The 27,597-nt window shown below is 39.8% G+C and overlaps 1 protein-coding gene across 4 annotated transcripts in view; it reads right to left on the reverse strand.

Annotated features, from left to right (window-relative positions):
* Positions 1 to 27,597, reverse strand: part of NCOA2 (nuclear receptor coactivator 2) — a 188,808-nt gene that overhangs the window by 15,050 nt on the left and 146,161 nt on the right. For all 4 annotated transcript variants that reach the window (XM_064706216.1, XM_064706215.1, XM_064706217.1 and 1 more), the window contains 10 exons: positions 26,004 to 26,151; positions 22,346 to 23,615; positions 13,586 to 13,796; positions 10,341 to 10,550; positions 8,376 to 8,591; positions 7,609 to 7,738; positions 4,425 to 4,590; positions 2,292 to 2,570; positions 1,330 to 1,407; positions 576 to 813 (listed from right to left, as the gene is read on the reverse strand). In XM_064706216.1, the coding sequence (XP_064562286.1) occupies positions 576 to 813; positions 1,330 to 1,407; positions 2,292 to 2,570; positions 4,425 to 4,590; positions 7,609 to 7,738; positions 8,376 to 8,591; positions 10,341 to 10,550; positions 13,586 to 13,796; positions 22,346 to 23,615; positions 26,004 to 26,151 (2,946 nt within the window). The remainder of the gene's footprint in view (positions 1 to 575; positions 814 to 1,329; positions 1,408 to 2,291; positions 2,571 to 4,424; positions 4,591 to 7,608; positions 7,739 to 8,375; positions 8,592 to 10,340; positions 10,551 to 13,585; positions 13,797 to 22,345; positions 23,616 to 26,003; positions 26,152 to 27,597) is intronic.

Genomic DNA, 27,597 nt, shown 5'->3' on the forward strand with positions numbered 1-27,597 from the left:
GTTATATCAGCAGAACTTTCACATAATATATTATATAATATAATTATAACATAACTTATCCAGTAGGTATAAATAAAGAAACTATAGCAGTAACTGTATGGAGGTAACTGCCCAGAACAGGTTTGTGGCTTTGTAAAACAAAGAAAGGAGACGGTATTAATTATATTACACATTGGGTATGGGGTAGGAAATGGAATGCCTTATCTAAAACTGATTTATATTACTTAAACTGAAGAGGTTTTTGTTTAGTTCACTCAAAATTCAGAGGCCATCAAGCAAATACATACACATATATGTGTTTGTGTGTGTGTACATGTATTTATCTGCATATGTCTATATATAAATAAACACACACACTGCACTGCTGCTGCTGCTCAAAGAAAGAGCAGTGCTTGGAGAATAACTGGTACTAGAGCTAGGAAAGTGGAACCTCCAAGGGGTCCAAACTGCCACGTCTTCCACTGTTCCCAGAGAGCCAGGCAAGAGCCTGTGGATCAGGGGCTCGGACCCAGCACTGGGGGCACACAGAGGAGTAAGGACTGACAAAATTCACTGAGGGGAAGTGGAAGCAGTACCGTAGTTCGGAGGAAATGGGAACTGCTGTGCGTTTGCCTGCGGGATGCGCGGGTTGCTCATGGTTGCCGGGATGCCGCCGGTGGCCACCATGCTGGGGGTCATGCTCAAGCCTTGGCCTCGCATCATCAGCGTGCGCTGCTGCACCTGCTGCTGCTGCTGCTGCATCTGCCGCTGCCGCAGGTGCTGGCTCAGGATCTCCCGCTGCCTCTGCGCCAGCATCTGCGCGTTGATGGGGCCCTGGGGAAAACCACCACCCATCCGTCAGCAACCCTTCCAAGGCAACCCAGCCAGCAGAGGCATCTCCACTAGAGCAATCTCAAAGATTCCAGCTTTTTTCCCCCTCACAACACAACTAGCAGAAATACAAAGCAGGAGAGAATAAACTTGCTAATGCTTCTGCTGGGAAAGACTTCCAACACTGCAAGAGTCAGTAACTGAAATAATACCAGTGTTTAAGGCTGCAGTGATTTGTATTTGCAAATGGAGCAGCTCATTAAAAGCACACATCTTTAGGAAATGAGAAGCGTGGTTAAAAAAGCAGTTATATCAAATCTTTTTTAAACTGTTATTCATCCTATGTAAAAATGGGAATGACTCTCAGAAACGAAACAGCAAAATACTCCCTTATCACATAAGACTGCAATATTTGTATTGAAATTGTACTTGCCACACAGCATAACTATTGCATTATATTGGGGCAAGAAAGCAAAAAAGGAAGCGACTTTCTTTTTTAAAAGGTATTATTTTTCTCACCTGTGTTGGCACTCCAGTTCTCAAAGACAGATTCATATTGGAGACGCTGCTAATCTGGTTTATCAGTGGCTGCCGATTCTAAAGAGAAAAAAAACCAAAACACCCCAACACCAAAACCCAAAAGTTTTTAGAAGGAAAGGCAAAACAAGAAGTGTTACATACAAAGTCATACAGATATACTTCCCTGATCAGCTGGTCTGTAGACCTAATTCTACATATCCAAGCAGTGACTAATTTTCCTCCTCAAATCCTACTCCCATTCACAGAATACTGCTTCTTAAAGAGATAATACAGCATGAAAATAACAACACGGGCACTACGCTGTTTATACCAAACGTGCTCCCTTCATAGTTCCTGTTCTTTTCACTTTGGGACTGGACTGTTGAGGTTTACTCCAAACTAGACCTCATTCTGATGACTGAAGTCAGAAATGATGTTTCCTCCTTAAATACCATAAGCATTGGTATCTCACTGATAGTACTACAAACCTATGTATTTAAAAACAAAACAAGAAACAAGAACTTAATTCTCAGAAGCAGACCAAGGCTGAGGAAGAAAAAGGATGTAGGATGTAGGCAACAGGCAGCAATAAAAGCAGTTAGATTGGCAGAAGAGTCAAGATAAAGCAAATAGAAAAAGAAGTATATAACAAAAAACACCAATGTAACCTTGCTCAAAGACTTAGTGAGACCTAGACTTAAATAATACACTTACTAGATTTAAATACTGGACTTAAATACTAGACTTAAATAAAAAATGCTTGTATTGTTCAAAGAACAATATGAAGGTGCCAAAAAAGAAGATTAACAAAGAGAACGAGCAAGGCACTATCTTGTCCAAACTCATTGTGGCTCCTGTTAGATTTTAGCTGAGAAGGGGAAAGAAGCAAGAGCCGCTCTCTTTGGAGCAGGCTGACCGCACGTGCCGCCCAGGAGAGAGAGCAGGCACGGACGGGGCCGTACCTGCTGCGCCTGGAGCCGGTGCTGCAGCTGGAGGCGCAGCTGGTTGGGCTGGTTCTGCACGATGCCGGCAGGGCGCAGGCCGGGCCGCGGCTGCATGCGCAGGGCGGCGTAGCCCGGGCGCTGCCCCATGCCGTGGAAGCCGGGCTCCTGCATGGGCGCGTAGCTGCCCTGCGCCATCTGCGCCTGCGCCGCGTACTGCTGCGAGAACACCGGAGCCTTCTGCTCCAGCAGCATGCTGGACTCCTGGCTCGGGAACGTCTCGGGGTCGACAGCTTGGCTCTGCAGAGACACACCAACAACAGGAACAGTTGGTGGGACGTGGCTTTCCAGAGGATTATACGGGACTAATACAGACAGCCTGCGAAAACAACCTTCTAGGATGGGAATGTTTTGAAACAGAAGATCACATTAGCTCTCTTTAGCTCAATATAAAACTTATAAATAGGCAGAACTGCGTATTTGAGTATCAAAATATATTCACAGAGACAAATTTCTCCTCTCTCTTTTCCTTTGTTATGCTGTTTTTTTCTTTATAAAACCCCATAATCTTTCTTGTGTTCTTTACACAGACATTGCATTACTCTTCCAATGAATAAAAACCTGAAACAACAAATGCTAGATCAAAATCTGTAAATGAAGTGATGCTACCATATTTTTGCCGTTTAATCTGAAATACATTACAAGGTATTACAAATGAATAAGTAGATTTTTATCAGTATCTTTTAACAAAATAATGACTTCAAATAAAGATGCCTGAAACTATTACAGAAGCTAATGTGAACAGAGTGCCCAATTCTTTCAGGGCACTTTTGCACTAACTGATTATCCATTAGCATAAATAAACTAACACAATTCTGAATGCAATTCTAGATTCTCCCCTAATATTTGCTCTAGCCAGAATAATTTCATAGCTTATTCCACACTGACCTTGAAAATGAAGTTAATCTAAATTTCAGGGCCCTCATGAAAGAAAGTCTTTAAGCTGCTGTAAAATGTTCGAGGACTATTTTAAAAAACATGTTTTAAAATGAAGAGGTCCTCTTATCTGCAAGATCCTTTAACTGTTTCCATGGAATTATTAATTAAATAGAAACATATTTACTGCTTAGTTTGAAATACACCATTATTAATATTTTTTGGTGGTGGCATTCCAAAACCTATATAATATTGCATGAAAGATTCATAGTGCAAAATTGAAGTTCACCAATAAATTCTATCTCCAGTTCAACACCTCACTGACTTCTGTGTTGTACCAAATAGGCTTGGAGATAGCTTTCTCATGTTCAAAGCAGAATTTCATTGGTCCTATTTCATATCGAAAATGCAGAGCTAGTTCACAGCTATGCTCAGGGTGCTGATGAGTGCTGGGGAATGAAATGGGTATTGCAGGTTCCTCTGAGAATATTAAGTCATTGTACAGACATATAATGATTTTGGAAATAAAATTCTGATGCCAGAAATGTCAGGAACTAACTTTTACTCAAAATACTTTCATTTTTACCACTTTTTTTTTTGCACCATATTAGACTGAAACAGGCAAGAACCATGTGGAAGTCAACAAAAATAACTGTGGGGAAGAATGGATGAAAAAGCAAAGAACAAAGTGTAGCAAGCATGCTCGAAATGTGAAAAAAAAATTACAGTTTAAGTGCTTGGAATGGAATCAGCTGCCTCAGATAAATCTCATCCTTTAACACACATTAATCATCTAAGGAAAAAACCATGGGTGAATTTACACATCTCAGGTCTGCTAATCCAAAAGCTTGTTGCCCCCATCACACTAAACTCTTGATCCTGCTCCTTGGCTCCTATTCAGGCTCTTATTTTCCTCTTTCTGTTGCTGGCCATGATCTTACCTTTTGTCCCTCTACAGCTGTTCCTCTGACCACTATTATTTTGTTTTGTTGCATAAAGCAGGTCAGAAGAAGAAACAGATCTAGGTGAGGGTGGCAGGGGAGAGGAAGAGAGACTAAACCAGGGGCTGAGGGAAAGTTTTCAGGTGACACTGAGCCATTAAATGGACTTCCACCATTCTAGCTTGCAAGAAATGTTTTCAACTTTTTCAACTCCACCTTGACAACATATTTTATAAAAGCAATATCTAATACATGCAAAATACCATGTCCAGTATACCTGGCTCACTAGCTCTGGTATTCCTAGAGCCCTGTCGATTTCTTCTAAACCATCAAAATTCCTTAATGCCATGTAAAGCTGATCCAGGAGAGCACCCTCATCACTTGGTGACTCTGATGAAGGATGATTACACAAGAGATCATCTGGTGAGCTGCCAAATGGTTGCCTGTGAAAACATGAACAGAGGGTTGGTAAACAGCTGCTCGAAAACATGGAATAATATCAGAGGATTAGTACTCAAACTGAACTAACAAGTAGAGACAGAAATTATTTTAATTGCTGCCAATTTTGGTTAGAAAGTTATTCTGGTGGAAGTTATGCTACCCAAAGAAATAACTAACTGATTAATGCCTGTCAAGACCCTACAAGGGTGGTAAACCTGACAAGCAGGAAAGCCCAATAAAGGTAGCCTAAGTGCTGACTGCATATTACAGGGTCAACAGAGGAACTGAGAAGTCAGTATAGAATATAGTCACTGAAGACAAAAGGATAAATAATTTCTGAAAGTTTTAAAATTAGTTGTAACTATTTTTAAAACTAGTTCTAACTTTGAATGTCTCATGTCAGATCAAGTATATTACCACAAGTAGTACTCATTTCCATAGACTCTCCCCTTAGCTGGTTTTCTGACAGGCTAAACAAGCAAAAGAGGTCACAGATGGGTCCATGGATTGTCTGAGCTTTCAAAAACTGAACATCTGGAAGAGCTGGGCAGAAGCTGAGGGAGCAGGGAGAAAAGGACATTCCCCTTTTTGCTTGCAGCAAAACACTGCATCAGCTTATCCCAAATGCACACTTGGGTATCAGTTTATACACTTGGTTATGTGCCCTGGAAAGCCATCAGCAAGAACTTGGGTACTGTCAGGCAGCATGTGATGATTCTATAAATCCTGCTTACCTCACCCCTGAATTTGTATGCGAAGCACACTTGCAGTTACAAAGGCAGAATAAAGGTTTGTTATAAACCCAAAGGACAAAACTTCCTGAGAAACAAACTAAATCTGAAATGACACCTTATCTGCAGCCATATGACAGGTTTTTGTTCTGCAGTTCACACACCTGCCCTGCTTCACGCACGCTACCACAGAACTGCAACAGAAAATAAAAAGAGCAGAGCATTCTGCAGGCAAGGGCAGCTACAATATGCACATCCCACAAGAATCCCATCCCAGATAATTACTCAGAGACAACAAAAGCTGTCACCCATGGAGGGAGGAAAAGCACTGTATGTGAACCCTTTTTACATGTCTGTTTAGAAAAAACAAAGAAACATGTTTGTGTATTTAGTTTCCATAATGAGATATATGGTTGCCATGGAAGTCTAATCTCTATGTCGAAGCTGAGCAGGAGAGCTGCATCGTCAGGCTGCACACTGAATGAACTCAGTGTGGCAGGCAGGAAAACTAATAAAAATATATTCTTTTTAATTGGATCCCAGACAGTAAAAAAAAAATTAGGAAGGATGTATGACACACCTTTAAAACATTGCAAAGTATTAATCAAACTCATACATAGAGAAATTTTTCTAACTCTCATAGATGAAATTATAAATCAGCAAAAAGGAAAAAGGAAAAAAATTCCTTTGATTAAAATTGCTTATAAACTCTAAAGATAACTTCTAAGAAGAGTTCTATTATATGGAAAAACAGTTGATGAGGCTAGCAAAAAACCCCCTCTGATATTGCAAATGAATGTGAACACACACGATAAAAAAAACTAAAACATTTGTCAAATCCTCTATATTAAGAAATGGCAATTGCTTACAATTTCTCCATTTCTTTTATATACCCCAATGAAAATTTTAATTTTTAATTTAAGAATTATTTTTACTCATTTAACACATGGCAACCATCAGATAATAAAAATAGCCATCTTGGGGATTAATAAAGCAAGAAATGGCAGCTTGAACTGATTAATCGTCTCTGGTTGGGGTGTAAATGATCAAAATATTGGTACTTTCAGATGCAATGCAATGGCAATTTTTTTCACCATCTTCAGCTATAAGGAAATTACTATATGGAAATAAGGAAATTATTCAGCTGTAAGGAAATTGTGACAAATGCAAAGGTAAAAAAAATGGAAGAATTAACTGCCTGGCTTGCTGACCAGATATGAGCCTGTATTTTCTTTTAAGGTGTAGTTTTTGAAGTGAATAATTCAGTTATACAAGCACTGCATTTTGCATATGCTGACTGAGGGAAACACCGGGAAACATCTTGAAAAGCATGGAATATAACAAAGAAAATGCCACATATATTTATGGCTAATATTTTCAGGCATCCTAATGAAAATTAAGAGAATGTAGTCAGAAGATAAACTTTTTTTCAAACATACTTTTTTTCCAAATGTATCCACCTAATTTTCTTTTCAGTGATCCCTCAATTTACTACTTACACAACTGAAAATATTTCAACGTTTTGCACTTGCTTGTCCATTTTACCTTCCTTACACATTCCACATATACACAGTCTCTCTAAAATAAGCTGCAGACCTTTTGGAGAAGACATGGCTCTTTTTTAAGAAGTGTAAGCTGCTTATAACAGTTGTGCCATCACTTAAAACTCTTGATGATGAATGAAGCTATGAATACATTACATATGAATTAATGAGTTGTGACCAAACTGCAGTTCTGACTACCTGAGGAGGAGGTAACTTCAGGAAGAGGCAGCCTTCCTTTCACTTCATCTTTCCTTCCTCCTCTTTTACAGAATTTAGGTCAATTAAAAGAACCCAAACAAAACATAATTAACCATGTCCTACATCACTTAAAATGCTACCCTGCTGCAGGAAGGGACAGATATTATGACTACACAGTCATGGCTAGTACTACTGGCACTCTTCCACATTTAGTGTTAAGTGTAATTGTTAACAACAAGAACAGCAAAATCAGACAGAATCATGTCCGCATCAATGCTCCAGAGGTGAAAAATGGTGCAACTATAACTCAAGTGCTGGCAGCATTCACTGTGATACAGAACTTTCAATTCATTCAGCACATTACATGGTAAAGAGAGCATTGATAAATATTATTGGAACACACATACATTTTGTGAGCACAAAATAATACAACGATTAAATTGATGTACATTTGGTGGATGTTCTATGCAGAACTTTCTTTCCATGAGAAGTGTAAATTAAAGGCCTGCAAAATCTCTCTGTGTTCTGATGTGACACCAAGACTCACCTGTTCTGATTACCAAAAGTTGCCTGTTCTATAGGCAAGATGCTGTCTGGCCACGGTGCAGTCTGATTTGGAGGCGCCTGCTGTTGGCTATACTGAGGTCCTCCCATGTTCATTTCCAATTCAGATGGCCCTAATCAAGAACAAAACAACCATATAACTTTTCTGAAGAGAAGCTACTTGCATGTTAGTTCTTAAAATTGAGTTACCTATGTTATGGTAAAAGCAAACTAAAGCATCAAGACTTCAGAAATATTACACTTACAAGCAATATTATTCCTTTGTTAAAATTTGCTTTTAAGTTTTGAGAAAGTACGAGTATTCTGAAAGTGGTTCAAAATTATAAAATAGCAGATACAACACCATAGATGCAAAAATTAATAACACAAGCATAAGAAAAAGACTGTACATAGAGTCAGTATTATAATGCACTTGCTTTAAAAGTGACCGTGAACAATTATCTTGCCAAAGCGTTTGGTCTAAAAAAACTCCACAGTCTTTAGTGAACCAAAGCAACTTCTTCATGTCCTCTTTCTCTGGCCACACAACTGTGGAGCTACAGAGTAGCAGGAACTGTCCATCTCAAAACATGTTCAAATTCAGCATTTTAGACACCTTCTTTCCCAGATCCACAGGAAAATTTCACTGTGAAGTATGGCTCTTATCAAATCTCTAAATGAATGGAGGATTTCTTACTTTCCTTTTTTTCTCCTGCTTCATCTTTAACAATCCAGCGTTCGCCAAATTGAACAGCTCCAGGTGTGACTTACCCATATTCATGACCTGAGATGGAAGCATCTGCCTTGGGCCAGGCTGGCTGCTGGGTCTCAGGGGGATGCTGCCCGTGGGGTTGCGGATCATGCCTGCTTGCACGGGCCGGTTCATGGCGCCGGCCGTGGGCGCGCAGCTCACCCTCACCGCGGGGGCCTGGCTGCCCCAGTCTCCGGAGGCCATGGCAGGCCGAGGGGCATTGCCACCAATCATTCCTGTGCAAAAGCCAAACACACTCAGGCACCAGCACATGATCACAACAGCCTTAGCACCACTGCTGCCTGAGGAGCTCCATTCTCAGCAATACCAATGCAGTAGTTTCACTCAAAGCACTCTGTACCACCACAGCTGCCCATCCAGATGTGCAAAGCTGCAGAATGATGCCTTACACTGCTTACTTGAGGGACTGGAGACTGTGATACATCTTACAAGAGGAAGACTCTTTTATCATTTCCGAAATGCCGCTCGGGGTAAGCGTTCCCACATGTGGTCTGCGACAGGTGCTGAGGGTGTGTGGATGGCCTGAACTTCCTTCCTCAGGAAATGAATCACGTTTGCTGATGGGTGTCAGTGCTTTACTTTCCAAGCGCTAAGTGACAATGGGGACTTGAGCAACAACGTGCTAACACTAAACACACAAATTAGAAGGATTGAGTATCAATTTGTGTTCCGCAAACATCTTTTGGCGACTTCTTTCACTTGGAGCCCAGAGCTTTCAGAGCTTCGAGGCTCACCCAGATAATCTCAGACGAATGTACAGTGCAGGGAAATTACTCACAGGAACTTTCCGATAGATGCTGAAGCCCATTACCGTTATTATAGGGGAAGTCCTCCCACATCTACTGTAAACAACTGATACGTTTTATTTACACTTGGAATATACAGAATACTACGCTGACAGTAGCCAAAAAGCCTCAAGCAAAACCAAACACAAAAATCCCCAAGGCCCAAAGATGGCAGTCACAGTTATACATTTTAATTTTATACCAGTCAAGAGACTAGATAAAACACTGATTTCAGGTTGGACTAGTGGTTCAGATTGGTTTTTTCAGTTGCATTATGCAAAATCCCTAAAAAATCACAAACAATTCTTACTAATCGGTTCAAATATTTGGTGACATATAACCAGAGAAAAACCCTCTGAAGAGGGTCTTTGTTTCAGCTGCTGTACAAAAGTTGCTTTAGTGTTACATCCTCAGGTTCAGCCCATTTGTGTACATATTCTATCAGATGAAAGATGTGCTGTGCTAGAGCAAGGCAGAGACACAATAATATTCTCTAACTTGTATACATAAGATGAATAAAATCCTCTAACATGTATACAGAACATGAAAGTAAGAGGACACTTGAAAGAATGCAAGTTGATTTCTGAACTGCATAAATAAAATATTTCAGCCTTTGGCTGCATGTCTCTTTTAATACTGATGCCAATGAAATATACAAATTTGACACCAAATAGCCAGCTGAGAGGATTTACAATGCCCATTTATTTACTCAGAGCTCTTACAGTGGTTGATGCACACTTGCACAACCTCAGATTATGCACTAGTTGAAATAAATCCATCAGCCAGACTTTTCTTCTCAAACAGGCTATATGTTTGTTCATTATTAGGTGACCATGTTGTTAATTGCAACATCTGATGGCTCTCAAAAAGGAGCTAAGTCTACTAAGTAAAGAATAATTGAGGGCAAAGCCAACATCATAAGGGCAACAGTATTGCCCATGATTTTGTTTTGAAAGACTCATCTCTATAGGTAGGTAAAAGGCAGTGCATAAAAGGGAGGAATAAAAATATGCAGACAGAGAAATTCAAAATAAATATGCCAATACATAACATGCCACAAAACAGACTTCATGGAGAGTAATAATCTGCACTGGTATTAACCCAAATGTTAAGCTGCACATGCTATAGCCTGTTACTCAAGTATCTTTAAAAAAAAAAAAAAAAGGAAAATCATCTTACCTGCGCTGCTGTTGCCCAAAGTTCCTTGACTTCCTATCATCCCTTCATTCCTGCCCATCAGTCCCGGCTGAGGTATCACTGAGTAGGGGCTACTCGTTCTTATGGGTGGGAAAGATCCTGCACCTGTTGGGTTCTGCAGTGTTATGTCAAGCGGTAAATTCTGGTTTGGTAACAACCTGCCCAGTTGCCCCGCTCGTGGGTTATTAAAAGCTAGACAGGAGGAGCAAAGAAAAAAAAAGCAAAGTTAAAAGAATGGAAACTTCACTAAGTTAAAAAAAAAAAAAAAGAACCTAGACACAATTAAAGCTCTTGGGCTCAGCTATTTAATGTTGCATAATTTACTCACTCCCTATCTGTCTGAGAAACATCCCTTCTTGACATTTAAATATAAATTTCAAAATGGAACATTCTGACACTAAACACAAACCAGATATGATGCATATTTAAAAAAACTTTAAATTATGCTAGTAAACTGACAGAAGAGCCACTACAGCAAAATATACCACTATGTGATGTGCATACTACTGTCAATTAATCTTATACCTAGTAGGACTGTAATTGCATGCAGATGCCATCCTGAGGCAGATTGTTAGGAATTATCTCAGTTTGGAGAGGTTTCCAGCACAAGCTATGCCCCTGAAGAAGCTTTCAAAATTAAGGACAGACTGACTCTATACTGGATCCCACAGCCCCATTTTAACATGTCCCTCTTAAGTTTTTGGGCTTTGCATTTTTGTCATTAATAAAAATAAATACTTCTGTGATTCAGCAACAACTATAAACCAGCCCAGAATCAGACCTTAATGTAACTACTTTCTTCTGGGTTGTGCCTTTAAAATCAGCCTCTGCAAATAAAACACCAGACTGCCTCAGCAAAGTGAGTTTCAGACTGTGACTGGCAAGCATCTGGCTCAGCTGGTCTTTGGGCAATGTTCCAATGCATGAAAGCATCCTCTGTGTGCTCAACTAGTTCTCAAACATGAATCAAACACTGACCTTGTAGCTTTGATTCCACTTCCAATCATACCCATGACATACATGCAAGTAAATTAAACATTTTTGTGAAAATATTATTTGCAATACTTTCTGATAGCTGCCCCTAGAAGAGGCACTTCTGCATTTTTGAGTTCATCACATTACTGAGAAGTTAAATCAATACTTTCCTATTTTAGACCAAAGTAGTGCTACTTTTGAATCTGAAAACTTAGATGAGGTTTAGCAAGTTTATTAAAATGCAGAGAAATATCTCACAACAGAGGTCTCTGGCTTTTATTTTGTAAAACCAGACTACAGGAACTCATTGTATTTTTGTTTTAATGTAAGTTCTCTGCCAGGTGTATTTGCCTATATGTGTGTACAGAAAATATATCACATTACATACACCTAACTTCTAACCATGAGATTTAAGTTTTGTCTTGTCTGCCTGTTCAACTAAGCAAACAAAACTTACTTATGAAGCAAAAATTACTTTTTCAAGATTAGGGGTATCACAAAGTCTAAGGACTGAAGCAAAATTAAACTTCAGTGACAGTTTCAGAACAGTTTGCTCCAGAAGTCTGACACATCACATAGATAAATGAGTTATTTTATGTGCAGCTTTGCCAGCCTCAACTAATATTACAAAAAGGAATTCTGGAAATGTGACAAAATAACAACACAGCTGATGAGCTGTGCTGGTGCTTAGATCACATCACCTCCTGCTTATTCTACTCTTTGTCAGAATGGGACTAAAGGAGGCTCCCTATCCCCCATATAACAGACTAGCAATTTGGTAGATCTAGCAGCCTTTCTATTTTTCAACAGGCAAAACTATTTGTCTGTTGAAAATAAATGCAATTCATTAAAACCTGTAAAATTAAAGTTGGTTATTTCATCAGAAAAAAACAACCATAAAAAACCCCAAATCACTTTTGGAATTGTATATGATTTGACATTCATTCTACATTGTTTTTTTGTAAGCAATATGAGAGACCCCTAATTTTTTCTGTGGACCTGTTTTCTGTGTGCCCTTCTACTGAACATAAGGCACAAGTTCCTAGGGGAATCAGGCACAGACACAAGCATAAGCTGGGGGAAAATATTTTAGGGTTTTAATTTAAATGGGAAACAGGATGCTGCTTTTACAGAACTGCTGCTAACCATGAAGCCACTCTTATTTACAGTCATACTGTTACTGTACTGCCAGTAGCTTTAAATGCAGATTTAAAGCTAGGCTACCCCTAGAAAGCCAAAAGGCTGGAAGGACTAACAGACCTTACTTCAGGAAGAATATGCTGAAGACCTCACATGCACAGAGACTGCCTTCTGAACTTTTGAGGTGCTACTGTTAGTACCTCTATACTCACAAAAGCAAGTACATTAAACCCAAGCATCTTTCTCTGAGCAACATAGATAAGGAAGTGATAACTTAAGATATCTGAAGTGGCCTTAATACAAATTTGCACACCAATATTCATGGATAGAATATTAGTATTTATCTAAAAATTTTTAAGTAATTTGAGTGAATTTGAAAGTGGCTCAGTGTTAGTTTTTTATTATCAGAATGACTACAAATATTATCTAAACCCTATGTTTTATAAGAAAAAAAACCTAGAGCACATCTAATGAAGTAAACAGATGCGGCCATCCCAGCCAACAGGAGCCAAAAATGAAGCAGTGGTTTTTTATGCTATTGCATTCAACATTAGTACTTGATAACACTCTTGTCTTGCTTGCTTTCCAGTATATAATGATGGCAAACCAACGTTTCAATGCTGATTTGTAAGCTGATTAATAAGGTTAAGGAAAGCCGTCAGCTGGAAGCGACTCAACTAAAAGCCACAATCTCAAATTGAAGTTGGGCATTCTTAATCTGTCCTTCTATTAATCTTGTGGTTTTAGAAGAAGACTCTCCTTCATGCTTAGAAAAGCTGCCAGGAAGGAACAGCCTGCATCACAAGAAGATGCACACGCTCTCTGTGCCAAAGCCCTCCCAACAGCAGTGTCACCTGTCACCCCAGGAGGGGATGTTTGATGTGAGGGCACCCCAGAAAACGTCCCTGGGGACACACACTTCCAGGCTGTGTGAGCTAGACAGGGCTCCCGTGTGCCTGGAGCGGGGAGGACTGCAGATGGCGCTCTGTCACCACACAACACCACCCAGGACCGGGAGTTGCCCAGTTCCTCCCAGGCTGACCCTGACCGGGGCACCACGACCCCGCACTGGGGGTTCCCCAGCCGTGTGTACAGGTGTGGGGTGCACTCACTGCTCTGTGAAATCCTCATTGCTGGTTTCTGGGTGGCCACTGCCGCGCCGGGGCTGCTGTCACTGGTGAGCTGCATGAGGTCATTGATGATGGCTTGCTTGTCCACCGAGCCCGCTGGCACGCCTGGGCGGCTATCTGGGAAAAGCTGTGGTAACTGGCTGTTCTGCAGGTCATCCAGAATCTCTTCCAGGTTATCCAGCTCGCTGCCTGGCTGCAAGAAACAACACACAAACCCCAGTACAGGTTGCTGCTTGCCTGCTGTTGGCCAAGCCGGGCAGCCCCCAGTGTCCCGCCCGAGTGGCCTCTGATGTGTCTGGAAACAGACCTGATGAGGAGGATGCTCACAAACCTGTTGGAAGGGGACTGGGAAGGCTTCCCAGGGCTTTTCCCTTGCTTTTGGGGAGCCCAGAGTGGCACTGACACCCTTCAGAAGTCCTGCTGGGGACTTATGATTCCATTGATTCCATACCTTGGGCAGCAGGGGGATTCCTGCCTGTGCGCTCTGTGATCAGTGTTGACAGCAGGGATAACAGGACAGCCAGGAGTGCTGAAGATGGGGGTTTATGTAGGCATAACTGCTATTTCTTTCAACACAGTTGTATTTCTAGTCTCTTTGTGACTTGATTAAAAGCATACAATCAGAAAGTTACTTTATGGCTATACCAATTCCCCATATGCCTTTTCTTTGTTATATTCCAAACCTGAACACTGAATAACTCTACAGAGGTTAACTGGCAAAATATATACATAGGATTGGGAATTTATTATACTCCCAACTTCCCATATCATTAAAAACAACTTCTCTAGAGTATGACAAGAGAAATCTACATCTACATATGAATTTACATTTAAATTCAGTAGAAAATTAATGAAATAAAGATGGGAGAAAAATTAAGTTCACCTTACACTAACATAATTACTTACTTGCTATTTTTCTTATATATATTGATTTTCACTGATACTCTCTTTTGTCAGCTTCTCTGTCTAAAACCTCTTAGAATTAAAATAATTTTCTGACTGAAATGTGGTAATCATTGCAACTATATTCTCCAATCCTAAACTCTTGATAAGGGTAAGACTTGGATAATAATTAAGAACAGGGTTTCCAGTTTCAGTTTACTACCATCTTGAGCAGTAAATATATCATAGCAGTATTTATAACAAATATCTACTCAAAATCAGTGTCTTCATTAGGAAATGTGCAATGACAGAGTAGAGGCAGAGTGAGCAGCCACCCATGAAGGATGGGGAACTGAGAAATAACACCACAAACATACAGAACTGAAATACAATTCTTCCTCGTTTTTTTTTTTTTTTTTTTTTTGTCCTTCCCCACATCATGAACTTCTTACTGAGAGCAAACTTAGGCCAAAGATCACAGGATACTGTAGAAATACCTGAGATGGCTTTAAATATCTACTGAGGTTCTCCCAGGCTAGCTAGGAAGCACTGCACATTAGTCTGTACAGAACCCCTGCCACCACATCTAGCCTGCTCCTGGGAAGTCCAGCTATTTATTCAAAGGTAGCTAAAATGCCCCAAGGTTACACTGCTAAGTGCTTTTTTTGGGTGACTGACTGCAAATAATCATGGTGCTATTTTTTATTATTTCTATATCATGTCCTAGTCATATAAATTGTAGTATACGGTGCAAAAGAGGAGGGAATTCACTCCATCAAAAGGCAGGATGTGGGTGATCTAGAGGCTGGTGGTATTGGCAAAATGGTAGGAAATCAGAGAATCAGAGGACTGGAAGAAATTTAAAGCCTCCAGGCAAAATCAGTGTATGCCATTCCCTGTGGAAGTTCATACAGTTGCTTGTTAAAGACATCCAGAGACAGAAAATCCACAGCTTCCCTGGAGAATTGGTTTCAGCACTCTGCCATCCTTGCTACTCTTGTATTTCTTTTATCAGTCTCAATGCAAAATCTCTCACACAGATATTTAGACCATTTTTTCCAATCCTATTTTGAATCTGGAGAACATACTGTGCTACTCTTTCTTTTTCTAACTTTTTCTGTATTTGAAAACATGTGCCCTTTTTGTGTTTTAAGCTGAAATGAACAAACAATCTCAACTTGTGAATTTTCTTCAGCAAATAACCTGTTTTCTAGGCCTCTCATTACTCTCGTTGCTCTTGTGGATTGCTTTCACTTGATCCACACTTTTGCTGAAGCCGTGTCCAAGACAGGACTTAAAATGAAGCCTTATAGCTGCTGAGTAAATTTCCTCTACACATAGTATGTTTTGATGGCATTTTCCAGAAAAGCATGTGATTCTTTTAATTACATGACATTTACTGTCTCTCACTCTTCTTGTCATCACTATGATCCCTAGAACAGCTCTGAAAAACTCCTATTTAGTCACTTCTCCCCTCATATTAAAAAAAAAAAACAAACCTGAGACATTATTCTTAACTAATGATAATAAATAGCATTTATTCACCCTGAATCTTCTAATATTTTGTATCTGTATCTCTTCATTGCAGCTGAATCTGAACTGTGTCCTCCAGGGTGTTTGCAGACACATTCAAGTGTCACACTTAGCTTTACCAAGCTCCATTGTCACATCAGGTCATTTAGGTTAACTAAAACACTGAGCAGCTCTAGATGCTGCACGAGTCCTGCAGCATCTCCATTTTGACAGTGAATCCTTCAATAACCACTGTGTGTGGAGGGATTTCCAAACAGCTTCCTCACCACTCACAGCAGTTTCATCTTGACCATGTACCTCTACCCTGCCATAAGGAAAAGGGCCTTACTCAAATCTAAACACCTTGACACACAATTTCTATTATTCCAACAATTCTGCTACTTTCTTGCTGAAGGAAAACAGGTTGGCTGGTCCAAGATTACCTGTTCCTGACAAATCCCTTTGATGAGGGTCCCACTGCTTTCCAGGCAATTACAAGCAGCTGGGTGGATCCAGCACATCAGTAGAAAAGGCTGAGCCAGGAGAAATCCAAAGTGATTATATAAAACCTAAATCACTGCAGGGACAGGTGATAAGCAGATTCAAAAAGGTGCTCCAAGAGACAGCCATGAGTGATGTTTATAGGAGCTGCATTTGAGCGATGGCAGATCTGCTACAAGAAGACCGCAAGAGCCAGGAGAAGAGACTGATACAGAGCACCATAAATTATAGAAGGATGATTCAGTACTCTTTGGGGGAATTAAGACATATGGCCTTCATTACATGGATCTGAGACAACAGCAAAGGGAAGTTTTATACGTTGCAGGGGGTTTTTTTTGGTTGGTTTTACATGGGATTTTGTGTCATCTTTTCTTTTAGCATTCTGGCTACTGCAATTCTTTGTTCAAACACTAGATATATATATAAAAAAACAACCTCAAAACCAAACCTAAAAAAACACCAATGAAGAACATATTGATCCAAATGTGTCAGAAGACTGCACTCCCTAAAATGTTTCTAATTCCTCTCAGAAGTGGCAAAGAAAGGGCAAATACAACAGATGTATTACAACAACCCAAATACATACTTCTCCCTTTTTGCTGAATAATCAATATTAAATACTTAAACTTTATTTTTTATAAGGGTTCTCCACTGCTACAAAAATTCCAAGAGATTTGGAATTAACACCAATTTATGATGTTAACCTAAGTCTTTCCAGACTCATCCTCAAATGGCACCATATGTGCAGAAACTAGCATTAAAATATTTACTTGGCTAGATTCAAGGGATTTTTCTTTTAGTTATAGTCTATATTTATTTTGTTAATGGCCTAAATTGAATTATACGTAAATAGAAGGCACACCTAAGCTCCCAGTGAAACAATTATTTGTCAGGAATTAAAAAAAAACAAAACCACCTGATAAAGTGCTAAGCATCACACGGAAGTTCTTGTGTGGGTATTTTCACTATGTCTAAGTAATGCAATTATGACAATCTCTGTAGAAGGTGAGCACAAAGTGCCAGCAAGTGTAAGACAAATAATTCTCAGGGATATTTTTGCATTTGAAAAAATACTTATTTTTTACTGTCATATAGAGAAACACAGATTAAACTTAAGAGTTAACAGAAGCTGTACTGAAAGGCAGCTGCACCTCAACATGAAGTTGGTTTTACAGAAGTTGCTGTTTCAAAGCCCAGCTTCCATGGATTGTGAAGGACTGGATAAGATACTCAAGCCTCCGGAAATCTGCTTCCTGCCATGGGCATTGCCCACGGCTTGCACTGTGACCCTCTATTCTAAGGACTTACAACAGGATGTTTTTTGGTGGGGACACAACTTGAAGTTACATCTGATTTGCATAAATTTGAAGTTTAGCTCATCTTCTACCTCAGAAGTACGGGCAAAGCATTTGAACATAAGAGGCAAATGAAACCAAATCCCTACTCCAAACTGGCAATAAATCAAAGGATTATAAAAAGAAGGGAAAAGGAAATTAGAAGTGGAACCAATACAGTATTTTTCTCCCTGGTAACTGCAATAAACATAAAATTGGCTAGAAATCCTATTAAATTATCAAGCTATTCTATGACTAACATTTGAAAGCAGAACTCTAATTGAAAGACATTCAGAAAATGGAATCCCCATTCTAAGGTTTTGATAGAATTTCAAGAAGAAACAAATGTTCCTCATGAACTTAATGGATCCTGGACTATTAAACCAGAAATAGGTTTTTTAAAGATGAGTGGCATGTGTAGAGAAAATATGCTGGTATTGGGAAGACACTGGTTTCCACATGAAGCATGAATACAGCATAGTTGATAAAATATGTGAGGAACACCAGAGCAGTTTCTGAGTTTTAGGACAAGAATGTACATACTTGAGATGATTTCTGGAACAGCATTTGTGCAGACTGTTGCATTGCAAAGTCCCTGTCAAACAGCCTGTCTTTATGGTCTACTGAACAAAAAAGAGGAGAGTACACTTGTGGAGATTAGGATTTCATTCCACGCCCCCCCAGGTGATTTCTCAGAGAACAAGCTGCTTTAGCAAGGCCATATCTAACATTGTTCATGATGTTTTTCTGATGTTCCCCTGTACTTTCACTCTCCTTCACCTCCAAGCTGTCAGGCAGTCCTTGCCACATCTGACCATCTCCAGACCACTACAGGGGCTGCTCCTGGCAGTGGACAGTCAGGGAGAGCAGGAGAAGGCAGGTTTACTGCTGAGGGACGCTCTCTTCCCTTTCCAACAGTGCTGAGCCATATGAGAACTTGTGCTCGACAGCAACAGCCCTACCACGGTTGGTGCTGGAGGAAAAACCCCACTGAGTGTCCCCAGCAGGTCCCTCTCTCATCCCCTCCCCTACAGCTGCTGTAACTGGAACAGCAACCAGCCTAATAAAGCCTGATAAGCATCATCCCACCAAGGAAGGGAAAAAGGTACAGCAGGGCTGGAAATATTCTCTGCCATTTGAGAAAGGCTTCCTGTCAGTCGCTGCTCTCTGCAGAAGTGTATGTTTAAACACACTACCTAGAAGACTGCTATTTTTAGTGCAGTGGTGCACTTCAAAGCATTTCCTGCTCAGAAAGTCACACCAAAAGTAAAAGGAGAAAATGCAATGGCTCTGTTGCCTCCCAACACACTGATCTCCCTTGTAGAGGCCATCCCACTACTGCTGTGCTGCAGTTTCCAGAGAAACTGCACACTCCAGTGACTAATTACTTAAAAATACAACATTCCTCAGGGAGGAGAAGTTTTAAATAAACCTGCAAAATAGGTAACACAAGCACATGGCTAATTTTTACATATGGGAGGAAAAAGGAGGGGGAAGGATGCAGGAGGATGGAAGAATTTAGCTCAAGAATCTGTGTTCTAGTCTTGTACTAAATAGTTCCAGCTTTGATCTAAATTTAGGCAATGAGCACTTCCTGTGGGAGACCATCTTCCAAAGCTGAAGAGTTTTGATGCTAAATATTTTCAGTAATTTTATAATTGGGGTAAAGTGATTATTTGTTTAAAGTCCTGGCCTTCAGACAGTTAAACACTTAGATTATTCTGTATTTCCCACCATTTCCTCTCCTACTCCATGCTGGACTTCTGTTTCTTAGCTCCAGGTTTCACTGCATTTTAAGTGGGTTTTAAAGTTCTGTTTACAAGCAACAGGAGCAACAAAAGCCCTTCTGTCATTATCCAACAGTCTTCCATCACAGTGACAAGACTGGCTGCTCCATGCCTTGGAGCTGAGGAAGCCCTCACCACTTTATCACATCTCCTGCACTGCTTTGTGGTTTTCTGAGCAAACCCAACTCCCAGACCTTTCTGTACCTCCGGCTCTCTCTCTCCTGGGACACAAACTCTGTCTTCAAACTTTAAGAAAAGGCAATACATCCACAGCCCACACTTCAATCCCCTCAAATCCCTCCCCAGCCTCAGAAACATAAAACCTAAAAATAAAAAATGAATGGACCATTCACTTTACGAAGTTCATCATTCAGGAGACCTGATTTTCAACTGCTTGAGGTTGGCAGCGCTTGTAGAGATTGAAGTCTCTTTCTTGAAAGCTGGTTTTATAGTTAGTCTCATGTTTACATTTAGGGTGAGACACAAGTTGCCTATGAAAAAGTAAAGCAGCTAGTTTAAACTGTTCACCTGTGCTACCACTTGTCAATGGGAATACCAGTAAAGAACAGCTAACCTCATCTGTTTTAGACACACATTAGGATAAGATAAGAAAAAAAAAGTCCTGGAGTATTTTTCTGTGTTTCCATCAGCAATAAAAGGAGTTTGTAGGACTGGCTTGGACTAGACAACAAAGTTCTAGATGGGACAGAACTTGGTCTCTGAGAACTGGTTTGTAAGCTAAACTGTTTCTTGTGTACTCCACAGAGATCATGAAAGAGGAAATTTTAATTCTTTTAGAAATTTAATTCTAGGGGAACAAACCATCTGAAGGCCATGATTTAAATCTATGAAGGAAGGGCATACAGTTTTTTGTGATTACCAAATTTTACATTCTTGTTGAGTACCTAATTTTGGAGGATTGAAGATCTCTGCTTTCAATCTAGTACTGACTTCAATGTGTAGGATCTGAACTAGGAACTGAAATCTATCAGACATGTTAAAAATACGCCATTCTTGCTAGTTTATCTATGAAATTCTTGATTTCTGTATTTTCATAGCCTAATGAACCATCAGTTCTCAAAGAGAATCTACACTCTACCTCTACAAACACTAGAAAATACAGGCTTCTATTGAAAACCAAACTAACATCCAGGCTTGAGGATAAATCAGTGCAAACTTCAGTGAGGAGAAATTAGTACAATTTGGCTTGGTTTCTCCTAAAGTGTGGGAAGGATTGAAAAACCACAATTGCTCCTACATAGTGGCAAGAGTTGTCAAATTTTGTTGAAACAAAAGCAGCAAAGTAACCTTAGGAGTTGCCTGGATAACTGAGATTTTAACAATGCTGCATCTACACTGCAGTGACACATTTGGCCTCTATGTTTTGTGGTTATAACCACTGTTGAAAGAACTGTCTACTAGTTACAGACTGCCAAAAGGGCAAATAAAAAAATAATAATCCAATGTTGTGTCTTAGGGCAAAGAAAATGTCATCTAACCCTCCTCAGTCTCACAACACAATATAGAAAATATAAACAAGAATGTTTTTATGCATACATAATAAAAAGATACAATGGGTTAAAAAAATAAACAAGCTCAAACCTAGTCTACGCATTAGAAAATATACAAAATTTTTAAAATTAAGGATATGGCTGTGAATGAGACACATGAACATTTGCATTGTATATGATCTGGTCATGATTTACAAACTAAGGCTTCACACACAGGGCTGCCTGGGGATTAATGACCAGCTGGGAGATTTGATAGTGTAGGACAAATCTAAGGATCATTAACTCCAGCTAGTTATAACCTTCCCAGAAAATGCTTTATACTAAAATTGATATTGTAATTACCCATTTTATAAATAATATAAACAGTAATACTGAAGTAGCAGATTGCTTTCACTGTGTCCCTTCTTCTTGCAAAGCTCTGAAAACTGGAGCACTCTGGATGATGTGGACCTGCTGCTTTTGGAAAGTGAATTCTGCATCAAAGCCAGTGTGACATAACACTTCTTAGCATAGGTGCCAACAATACACCATTTATTATTGTGTTGGGCAGCACAGCAACAAGGGATCTTGCACAGAAAGTAAAGAAATTCTGAATGCAAAATTCAATGCAGATAACCTTGCATGAGGAGACACGATCCCTGCACTGAACAATTAATCTTTCACAGAAATTTGAGGCTGAATATAAAGAATTTTTAAGATTACAAGAAAATCCCATCAAATCCTCCAGACTGCCACATAAGTCTATTTGCTTAGATTTTAATTTGCAGGTCAAGCATAACATGAAGACCAGTAATGCAAAGTTGTTATCAGTCCTTTCAAACAACTGTTCTTGAGCATGAACCTGTTTTCCATGGCAGGAGTGTAGCTGCTATGCTGGGCTAGGTCAAGGACCCATTTAGCAAGCACAACAGCAGTTCAACCTCAGCCTGTGGGAAAAGCTGTCAATTAGGCAGCACTAACCAAGAGTCACGAGTATTTTCTCTTTGCCTGACTACCATCTGGGAAAGGCACCCTGCATTGGCCATCTCCTCCCAGGCAGAGCCTGTGCTTTTATACAGTGTGACCATCACCAGCTGGGAAACTGAGTGAAGACTGGATTTCAAAAGACAGGTAACAGCCTCCTGAAGTGCCAAGATGCTACTCTTAGTGTAAGTCAGATGGCAGGAATGCAGGCCTGGAACAAGTCATTCACACATAATGCAAAAATTAGCTTACCTGTTCATTAGGCTCAAAGCTTATCTCTTCTTTTTCCGTCCTCATCGCTATTAACTTTGTGCTACCGGAAGGGTCTGTCTTACTGTCCAACCGCTCCAGTTTTGGGGGTATGTCTGGTAAACCAATATCTTTAGTATCATCTTTATCTAGCAAGTAGCGAAGTAGTGCATTATTATTCTTCTTAGGACTCGCTGGCTCCTGTTTAACAGTCACCTCTGAACCAGGAGCTGTGCTACTGGACTCCTGGTTCAGTTCTTTGCCTGTGGCCTCTGCTGTGAGCTTGGCCAAATCTACAGGAGAACTACTGTCCTGCAATAGTCTGTGCAAAATTTTATGCTTCTCCTTGAGCGAGGTTCCGTGTGCTGAACCAGACCCAGGCAATCCTCCCGTGGAGTCCTTGCTAATGTCTCCCATGGTACTGGACAAAGGTGAAGGCTCCATCTGATCTGATTTGGTGGTCAGCAACTGTAAGAGCTTTGTCTGGCTTTTTCCATCGTGCAGTTTATTCTGTCCATCAGGTCTCTCGCCACTGACAACCGGTGGCATGCTGCTATCGCTGCTGTCTTTCTGCTCTCCTGAATGGCAGCTGCTCTCTGCTTGTCCAGTTGTACCTTCTGATTGCTCCCCATATATTCCAAAGCAGTCTTTAGAGTCCAGGCTTCCCATCTTGCTTAGCTGGGGAGGATTCATATTCACAGGGGAATTTTGTAAATTTCCCATTTTTAGGTCAGGTGAAGCCAACGACGATCCTAGAGAAACGCCGTGGCCCTCGCTGAGGGCCTGAAGTGCGTTCAGGGAACTGTTGGTGTAGTTATGGCTATTTCCTGTGCTGCTGCAGACTCCCACAGGTGAATGCAAACTTCCTGCAGGGGAGAACTGACTGGGTGGGATGCGAGGACTTCCTGCCACTCCAGGGCTCACGCGATGCCTTGGGGAAAGCATAGAGTTTGGCTGCCCTGGGTTCATGCCGGGGCTGCTTTGAGAGGGGCTATTCATTTTTAGTGCATAGTTACTACCCTGAGGAGTGGATGCTTGTATGCTTGACACATGGTTCATTCCCCCTGAACCACCAAACCTGCCTGCTGGCATGCCCACTTGCTCCTTTGGGCCATTTATGGCAAAATTTATATTGCTACTGATGGTCATATCCTGACCTGGGTTCCCACTGCACATGGCCTGATGGGCAGGGCTGCTGGAACTAATTGGGTTCAATATCTTCCCCATTCCTTGTCCAGTCAAATCCTGATTCATTCCACAGACATTCTGCTCTCTATGTGGCAAGAGGAAGAAAAACAGCCCATTAGCTAAATGACAGTGGCCAACTTGCAATTACATTACGGAAAAAGAAGCAAAACCCCAAACCTCACTTTAAAATAACACAAAACCTCTACAATCAAAAATAAATCAACAATTTGACAAAAGTGATATGCAACTCTCAACATGGCTGAACATTAACAGTATGGTTTTTCAGTACCTCATTAGAAAACAATGAAAGAGAGGAAAAACAAAATTAAACCTCATTTAAATGACAGTCATTAGAAATGCTGATAGGTTACAATTTCACACTCCCTTTAATGTATCTCTCTACAATTTGGCAAGAGCTAATTTCTAGAACTGAAAGAAATCTCATCTGAAACATATGACCCAACAAATACATGTTTTACAAGACAGCTGTGGACAGCTGTTTGCAGGAGTTTTGAATTTCTCTAAGTTAGCCCCACCACAAGGCTGGAGTGGGCTATTTGCCCACCAAGTTCATAGTGAAAAGAAAGTTGAAAAAGTCACATTTTTACACTGCCAGAGTATTTCAATATTGCTCCAAAACAGCCTGTGAGCCAAGGGAACTACTGGATACTTGTTCAGAATGAGAACAGTCTGTTAGCAATCCAGTCCTGCACAGGCATTTAGGAAAAGGGGAGAAGAAAAACAACAAACCACACACACAGAAGCTGAAACTTGTATTTTAGAGATGTAAGCCTCAAGACAGAAGAAAGAGAAGAGAGAGACACACATACACAGAGAAAAAGCTCTTGTGAGAGCACCTGAAGGTCACTTTTCTTTTCCTCAGTAGATTTTAATTAGTTTATGGGAGGATGTAATACACTTTTTACTGTGTGCTAAAACTTAAATTAGGAAAATCAGATATATTCCCAAATGCTAAAAGCTACAAAAGAGACAGAGCCAAGTAGGTTAGGAAGGAAAAAAATGAGATTCTGACAAAAAAAAATCAAATCAACTCCAGACTTCCAAAACCAAATATAAATGGAACATTCCTAATATGCATTCTCCATGAGACAAAAACCATTCCTATTTGCACAGTATAAGTAAGTGCAGATAAACCTTCAGTTTTGCTAAAGTGTGAGTAGCAAAATATTGAAAAATACAGAGCAGTGAATCTTCTTATTCTCTATTGGTTACCTTAGGTATAAAGGCAAAAGTGAAAAACATTAACTATAAAAAAGAGGTATTTTTAATACCTTATTACAAATACAGTAGTACCAGCACTCTGCTTTAAAAAGTGCAAGAAAATTTATGAGTACCATTTAAAAATTATCAGTGCTTGCTTTTTAAAATTTAAGATATGGCACTTAATAAAATACTAGGTCTATTCAGCAATCCAAAGAAAACAAATTGCAGACAGCTTTTAGCCAGATCAATCTACAAGTTCTATAAAATGGTTTCAGTTATAAGTATGTTTAGCACTGTTTTCTTCCTCTCAAGAAAAATGATACGGAGGACTGGGAATAAAGCCTGAAACAAAATCTGGTACAAATACATCAGGACGTGCAATGACTTAATAAAAATTGCATGTTAAAGTTCTGATGTCAGTGATTGCTCAATACTGACTTTAGCATATTATTGTCTCTACTTTTTGAAAAAAAAACCCAAACTAACAGTAGTGACACTGCTTAGAACTGGACATATGAGAGCCGCTAAGCCAAGCACCAGAAAAGACAAGGCACAAAAAGAATCAAAGAATTAAGCAACACTTTGTTTAAAGTGTCTAAAGTCTAATACTCATAACATGTTTTTTAAAGAAGAACCAGAACCAATAACAGAATATGAACTACAAGAATTCTAAGCTTTCTAGATTTAATCACTATTGAAAAGTTTCTTGTATCTACTATGCAAAATACAGGAAATTAAAATACTGAAAAGAAGAACATGGCATTGAAAATCCAGCATGCCATTTTCAAATTCTGAAACAATCTTACAGTCTTCTCCTGCTGCAAGCATTGATTTCAAAATCTTACTTGGTTTCCATGATATCAGTTCTGGGTCAAGAGAAATCTATCAGCCTTAAACGATCTATTTGCTTTGGCAGCCTTGTGCTTTGCATGACTCTCAGCAGAGTGTGGACGCAAGGAAGTATAGGTGGCCTTTGAGTCACAGTAAAATGTATTGCATTGGGGAATATAAGTGGCCTTGCCAGTTCTAGTTATTCTAAATGAGCCACAGCTGTGAAGTCCTTAGTTGGGCAGTAGCTGTGGCTCGTGAAGGTTACTAGGATAAAAGTGGGTGGGTTGAGAGCCCTGATGAAGCCACAAGGAACTGCACTGCTGAGAAGAGCAGCATGGTAGAAAACCACTCAGAAGGTATGGACTTTAGAAATATAATAACAACAGTATGCTTACAACAAGGAAGTGGCCAGGCTTACCTGTGAAGCATATGCAAGGAGATGACAAGCTGAGGTTCACTGGTTGTCTGAGAGCGGATGAGCTTGCTCTTGGTTTGGGCAGAGACGATGGTGCCGTCCGACAGGGAAAAGCGATAAACGGGGCTGAAGGCCAGCCCCTGCCTCAGCACTGCAGGCAAGCACAACAACAACTCAGGTAAGCTAATGGCACACTGCTCAGCTGCTCAACATCTAACATGCTCAGCACCGATACCCAGATGTGGTGCTAATTAAGCAAAATAAATAAAAATAACATTTTGAAAATAAATAGATGTGTACAAAAAAAAAGGATCCCGCATGCTGTAGGGCGATCAAATGAAAATCTGCAAGGAGTGACAGCAACAACAGGAAGATACTATGAAACAGAATGTATTCCAGGAGCAGACAGGAAGCTCTTGATGTCCATTTCACTTTTCATCAAATATGTGTCTAATTCCTTTTGTTCCTCAAACACTTTTTCACTGTACCATTACACCATGATGATTTGATACAAATGTCCTTAGTTTTTAGATCATCTGTTTCCATTAGCCTGTATATTCTCCTCCAAGCCTGACTAAATTGTCTTGCAACAGTTGCTATCACTACTTCTTTAATTTAAAAAATGCATAAACTCTTACCTAAGAACAATTAGAAATGAGAACTGGAAAGAGAAATTATTACTTTTAAAAGAACAAATACAAAATATATATGGCTAAAAAATTAGAAATAAAATTACCTAAATCAAAACTGGGGCTCTGCTACCCTTTCTCAGTGTTGATTGCATTTCAGGTTTGGGGTTTACTTCACTGTACACATTCTGCAGCCCTTTAAGTTTTTAATGTAAATCTGAACTTAAACAAATTCAGTTTTTTAACTTCCATACACCTCTGTGACACTTCTTTAATGAAATATTAAAACATGTTATGGAAAAGCACATCTCCCAAACATTTATTCTACTGTTCACTCTCTGCCATCAATGAAACAAGTGTGGTCCCTTAAAATTTCTAGTCCAAAAGCAATCACATTAGGATTGCAGACACAAGAGAAGTAAAATACAAAAATTTTCATATACTCATTTAGGGAAAAAATAGGAACGAAGCACTACAAATACATTTAGTTTCTTATTTTTTCGTACATCTGTATTTTCTGTGAGGTTCTGTCTCTCTCTTTTTTATTTTTTTAAATTAATATTATCATGTGATCTTCATTTCATTGCTAGTCTTTTAATATTTCCTGTTGTAATGAAATGATGTGGTTTTCCAAGTGTGGCCTTTATTTTTCTGGTCTACAGAGCTAGCACATTTTCAGCCTTGCAAGACTGGTTACGATTGCTTTCCTTCCCTGTCCCCCACTGTTATATATTGTTCTGCAAGGTTGCAAAGTATTATCTAGGCAGTGAGAAAACAGGAAGCACAATTTAAACAACCAGAAGGGGGTTTTCAGAGTAAAAATGTAACGAAAAACAAAAACCTACAACAGTGAAACAATACAAAACAAAATTTCACTGTTAGGTATGTCATTGTTTCAGTTTAACCTTTGGGCACCAGAAAGTCCAAAGCTCTTAACTTTAGCATATACCACATCAGGAAATTCCAGT

This window comes from Zonotrichia leucophrys, chromosome 2, assembly GCF_028769735.1.
Source record: "Zonotrichia leucophrys gambelii isolate GWCS_2022_RI chromosome 2, RI_Zleu_2.0, whole genome shotgun sequence".
NCBI lineage: Eukaryota > Metazoa > Chordata > Aves > Passeriformes > Passerellidae > Zonotrichia > Zonotrichia leucophrys.